The following is a 5,624-nucleotide window of genomic DNA, read 5'->3' on the forward strand; positions in this document are numbered from 1 at the left end:
GACCATGGAAATCAGTGTCACATCAACACATGTGCTATTTTTAATAGAATATGTGCTTGAAAAGGCGCAGTTTTTTTTTTTTTTTTTTTTTCTTTAACGTCCTTGCTTGTATTGAAAATCAAATGAATCATACTCAAATCACCATGTTTGCACTGTAGACCTGCAGGCATTTGGTGGTTCCCATCACTAAATTAAAGTGCATCCTATCTGAACATATTTTAGTTATCAGCCTGCAAAGAACAACACAGCAAACACAGAAGGTGAAATACTGAAATCAGAGAAGAAGCTATGGATGAACTGTGACAACAGAAAAAAAGTTCACAACTTACATACATTCTCATTGCACTTTGCCACAAATAATAAATATAATCAATGTTTTAATATTTAACAAAATTCACCTTATGCAAAATGGGTACATAAATGCTAAACAAAGTGGTACAGATTTTTTAAATTATTATTACAGTTAATTACAATAGAGTTGCGCCTCCTGCTGACTGAGGACTGTAGCACGTCTTCCTGGTTTAGGGAGGCAGCAGGGGAGACTTGAAGGTGCAGGAGCCGGTGCAGTGGCGAGGAGTCAGCATCTTGCATGAAAAATGGTGTAAAGCGTCGTGAGCTTCTAAGAAGAAGGAGATGAACAATCAATAGTGCACAATGATTTAGAAGCCGGGACCAGCCACTTACAGTAGAGCGACATGTGTGGTGAGTTATAAATAGAAAGTTTCCATCATGAATGAGCTTCCTGAATTATTTCCAACTGTTTATACCAAGTGATCAGGTCGATGACCTTCATAAATGATTGGTAAAAGTGGTAAAACACCAACTTTGTGCGTGAGCATTTGAAGCTTCCATGGTTGGATGTGGGATTATTTATTATTATGTAGAACGCTAAACCTGATGTGATTACTTGCTATTCATCCAGAACACAACAACAAAAACAATACTTTTAGAAAAGCATCTGAAAGTTGTGTGTTTCATTTCAATTCAATTCAATCTCATTTTTTCCTGCAGGCGATTGCAGGAAATGTAGTTCCAAAACGGACATTGACCGTGTGTAATTATGGGAACAGGTTCCGCAGTAGAATAGAAGTTCTGATGAGTCATTCTCCAGATATTTGGACATACACACAGAACCCATGATGAATGCAGCTTCCTTGTTCAATACATACCAGCCGTCATTAAGTGAATATACAGTAGTCAGATACAAGCCAAACAGGTTACTGGAAGACCTTTGTCTGATGACTCCGTTACTTTAGTTTTCTCACCTCGGACGATGTGCAGCTGCTGCACCATCTCCTCCCTGTAGGACAGCTCTCTCTTCATCTGGTCCTGGAAGTTATCTGACCAACAAAGTGTGGATTAGGCAAGTGCTGTCGTAGAATGGAAGAGATGTTTTGGAACTATTGTAGGTGTGCCAGTGTATAGCACAAATATCTCGGCTTAAGCTGAACAGTAACATGTTGCCTTTCTCACACCATTACAGGTTGGTACTCCCTAAAATAGACGTGCTAACCACAGTACTAGGTCATGAGTTATACTCAAGATTAATGGAAAGTTGGACAAGAATGCATCCAAATTACAATAAATAATGATGAAGTGAAATGTGATGATGTGATGATACAAATTACACATCATCATTCTGTACTTTACTGTACTTTCGATTATGGATTTTGCAATAATATAGTTTAAGTTGACTCTTTTTGGAAGTATATTTTTGCAAGTACCTCAACATCTATAGCCAAGATTAAAAACTAGAAAAGCACTCAGTCAGTGCAAATATCCACTAAGAACAATTTTTTTTATGAAAAAAAAAAAATCCTGGAGATATATATATATATATATATATATATATATGCAATTTTCATGTTAGGGGAAATAATATTTAAGAAGGATGCTATTGAACAGAGGGTTCCCATCGTCTTTACCAAAGCAGGATTAAAAGGGTTTTGATAAAAGAGGTTACAAGAGCGTGTTCACCCAGAGGGGCATGTCCCTGAACCACTTAGTACTTTTGGAGATCTGTGCTCCAGTGAGAGACGCGCGTGCCACTACAGTGAGGTGGATGTGGTGGGCAGGGGTCGACTTTTCCGAGTCACAGTGGTATCAAAGCACCAGGGCAGATTTCACGTTCTTACCTTTTAAATGTTGGAACTCCCGTTCTAGCTGTTTCCTCAGCTCGACCTGCTCCAGCAGCTGCTTCTGTAACTCTTCTGTATTGTAGAAGAGTCGAGAAGAAAAAGGCAATTGTGTCAGATTTCTGTGGGGACACGCTTCTATTTTTAACCACAGTGATGAGGGATGAGGACATTATCTTCGTTTAAACAGAACATCTAGAGCAGAGCCTCTTGGAACAGAGTCAGAAATGAAACCAGCACATTTTTATTTACATAAATGGAAAGAAATAAAACATACTATCAATAACTCCCATACTAACTCCCTTAAAGCTAGATAATTATCATACTCTATATACTTAAAATATTTATAGTAATATAATTTATTTGTTCAAAATAACTGTATAAATATAACCTGTGTGAAGGATTATATTGTAAATCAAGACACCATTTTAAGTAGCATTAACAGCATTAGCTTAAAGAGTAATTATACAGCTAATATAAATAAAGTTTTATTGGTACTGTAGGACCAACAGCAGGGATAAAATATGCACATGAGTACAAATACTGTTAATGACAGTGATAGTAAAATAACATGAAAAGAATATTTCGAATTATTGAAAGTTGCTGTTGTTTATTGGCAAATTTTAGGAGCAGCAATATTATAAAATAATATATGCTAAATGTCACGGTGAATACTTTTGTTATATTGGCAGCTTTTAATAATATACAGTATTGGTATTTTATGAGATGTGTGAGTAATGAACATGAAATCATTTTAAGCAATAATTCTTATGACGTTATATCAATAGAAAAGTGTATAATTACTGTAGCAATTGTGGTATTGACAATAAAATGAGGTGGGGTATGTCCCTAATTGTGTTTAAGGAATATTTTATTTTGACTATTATAATAATAATAATAATAATAATAATAATAATATAATAATAATAATAATAATAATAATAGGTACCTTTTGCCAGACGCTGTATATCGCTGGATGGTAAAACACTCGCAGTTGCCTCATCGCCTAAATTAAAAATATATGCATGTATTTATAATTTATTGTCTTGAAAAAAAAAACGAGTTAGAAATATAATTCGATATGACAACTATCTGAACGTTACACTCACCGCCATCAGGCTCCCGCTGCGCTTCGTCGCTGCTCTGCTCGTGGAACTGTTTGGTCTCTACTTCCTCCACGGTGGACGAAGGCTCCTCTTTGGTCGCGCTCTCGTCTGTAGAAATGTCAATGTTTCATTTCTCTTTCGATGAAGTGAATAAATAATTTGCCAGGAGAGGGTGAATTTAAAAAAAGGGGGTGTACTGACCGTTTGCGGACAGGAGAGCTGGCGGGAAGCTGGCAGGTCTGAAGTGGAGCGGACTGATTCTCGGGTGCAGCTCGGCTCTCTCCGGTGTGTACACCTACAGTTGAAGGGAATTACCTTTATTCAGTGTTTGAATATAATATACGGACAACATATATAAACAGACACTAATATTAGAATACAGTTTTGCGTGTATTACTGTTAATATACCACATTAATCCGACTGTTACATCAACGCTACTGTAACGTCAATAAATCATCTATGATAGCAGTTTCTATATTTCAAATATATGTTGAACAATATATATTGGAAAAAAATATATATAAGAAACAACCTGTTTCATAATTAAAAAAAAAAATGACCACAAGCCATAGAGGCACCCTTTCTGAGATTGGCGTCCTTCTAAATTCATATTTATTTCGATGTTTATCGCACACGTCACTCACTTCAGTAAAAGGCGCAGACATGTGGCTCTCCGTTAAGTGCTTGCTCGGGTGCTCCCGGTCTGAGGACTGCACCGTGTTTTTCTGCGGCTCGGCCTGACAGGTCTCTTTGGCGTCCGAGTCGTTGTGACCAAGTCCGGGGGGAGTCCGAGAACACACCGAGTCCTCGTCTTCGGCTGTTTTGTTGGTCTCCACGTCCACGTCCGGATCCCCCTCGCTGTCCACGCACGGAGACACGGACCTGTAGCTGGAGCTTTCGCTTAAAAAGTCCGGGGACAGGTAGCCGGTCCGGGTGTACGCGCCTCTGTTGCCGTACAGTTTGGCGATGCAGTCGGCGTCTTTGATCACGGGCCTGAAGGCGGACACGTAGCTGACCTTCCGTGACGTCACGGGCTCGGCGGGCCGGGACTCGTCCCCGGACTTGTCCTCGTCGTTGCGGGTGGACTGCGTGCTCGAGCAGCGCTCGCTGTCAACCGAAGTGTCTTTGTTGCGCTCGCTGTGCTCGGGAACGTCCAGCGGCGGACAGAGCAGCTCCGCGGGTGGCTTGTGAGGGGTCTGTGTGTAGGGGGCCAGAGGCAGGGGCCCGGCTGCGGGCCAGAACATGGGGAAGGAGTGGTAAGCGCTGTCCTTGGTACCGGGCCAGAGGACGCCCTGGAGGCCCGCTTTGCTGCCCGGTTCGGCCACGATGACGTCATCTTTCTTCTGGCACAGACCGAAAGGCGGGAAGCCGTACGGGTGCGGGAAGAGAGGCGGCGGGATCTTCTGCAGCATCCCGAAGCCCTTGCTCGGCACCGGGATCAGCGGGTAGCTGCGAGGGCTCGCCAGCCCGCCGCGGTTCTCCTCGCAGGTCAGAATCTTGGCCGGAACCTCCGGCGAGGTCCGGGACAGACTCGGGGCTTGAGACTTGAGCGGCGAGCCGGACTCGCTCCCGGGCATCGTCCTCTTCCTGCTCCCCCCGTTGAACATGGCCTTCACGTCCTCCCACGCGTGGAGAACATCCGTCGGGCTGCTCTTGTCCGACAGTTTCAGGTGCCGCCTCCACGAGTTGAAGTTGGCCGCGTCCGGCTGCGTGTACTTGGACTCCGGGGTCCGGTGCGAGTGGAAGATGAACTTGTTGGGCGAGAAGTACATGTTGCAGTAGGAGCACTTGATGCACTTGGCTCTGGAGCTGTTGTAGCGGGCCGGGATGAAGTTCCCGCGGCTCCCCCACGCGCACTCGTGGGACACGTCGAAGGCGAAGTTCTCGGGCAGCTTGGGAGGAGAATGCGCTCCCAAGAACGACTTGCAGAGTCTCTCGGCCTCGCGCTTGGTGATCATGCCGCAGCGGCGGGAGGAGATGGGCATGGCCCCGGCTCTGCGCAGGATCTCCAGCTGCACAGGTGTGCACTGCACGCACGTGATGCCCAGCGCCACCCGCCGGTTGTGGATCTCGTTGTAGCTGTAGTTCTTCAGCAAGGTGTTGGAGATCTGCGCGAGGCACAGCCTCTCCAGACCGTCGATCACCAGAGACACGATCGGTATTCCGTACAGCACCGTCTCCCCGACCTGGTTCGGCTTCAGACTGCTGGAGTAGGCGAGTTCTTGCTTGGAGCCCGGAGAGGAGCTGGAGTCTCGCCCCGCAGCTATGGAGTCCATCCTTGGAGGCCTGGAAGCTGCGGAGACAGGGACAGCATGGTTCGAGATCACATCAAAAGAGCAGACCATTTAGTGATGTTTCAGACTCGAGCGTTTCCTCACTGAC

At 44.4% G+C, this 5,624-nt stretch overlaps 1 protein-coding gene across 31 annotated transcripts in view; it reads right to left on the minus strand.

The window, feature by feature from the left end:
* Window positions 1–22: 22 nt before the first annotated feature.
* The window catches only part of skor1b (SKI family transcriptional corepressor 1b), a 78,181-nt gene continuing 72,579 nt past the window's right edge, over window positions 23–5,624 (minus strand). For 29 of the 31 annotated variants that reach the window (XM_053886404.1, XM_053886403.1, XM_053886401.1 and 26 more), the window contains 7 exons: window positions 3,887–5,535; window positions 3,443–3,536; window positions 3,245–3,349; window positions 3,085–3,141; window positions 2,136–2,210; window positions 1,266–1,340; window positions 23–619 (listed from right to left, as the gene is read on the minus strand). In XM_053886404.1, coding sequence (XP_053742379.1) covers window positions 522–619; window positions 1,266–1,340; window positions 2,136–2,210; window positions 3,085–3,141; window positions 3,245–3,349; window positions 3,443–3,536; window positions 3,887–5,535 — 2,153 coding nt within the window. In that variant the 3' untranslated portion in view covers window positions 23–521. The remainder of the gene's footprint in view (window positions 620–1,265; window positions 1,341–2,135; window positions 2,211–3,084; window positions 3,142–3,244; window positions 3,350–3,442; window positions 3,537–3,886; window positions 5,536–5,624) is intronic. The other 2 variants (XM_053886399.1, XM_053886405.1) reach the window with 2 other exon arrangements.

Source organism: Synchiropus splendidus, chromosome 14 (genome assembly GCF_027744825.2).
Source record: "Synchiropus splendidus isolate RoL2022-P1 chromosome 14, RoL_Sspl_1.0, whole genome shotgun sequence".
Lineage (NCBI taxonomy): Eukaryota > Metazoa > Chordata > Actinopteri > Syngnathiformes > Callionymidae > Synchiropus > Synchiropus splendidus.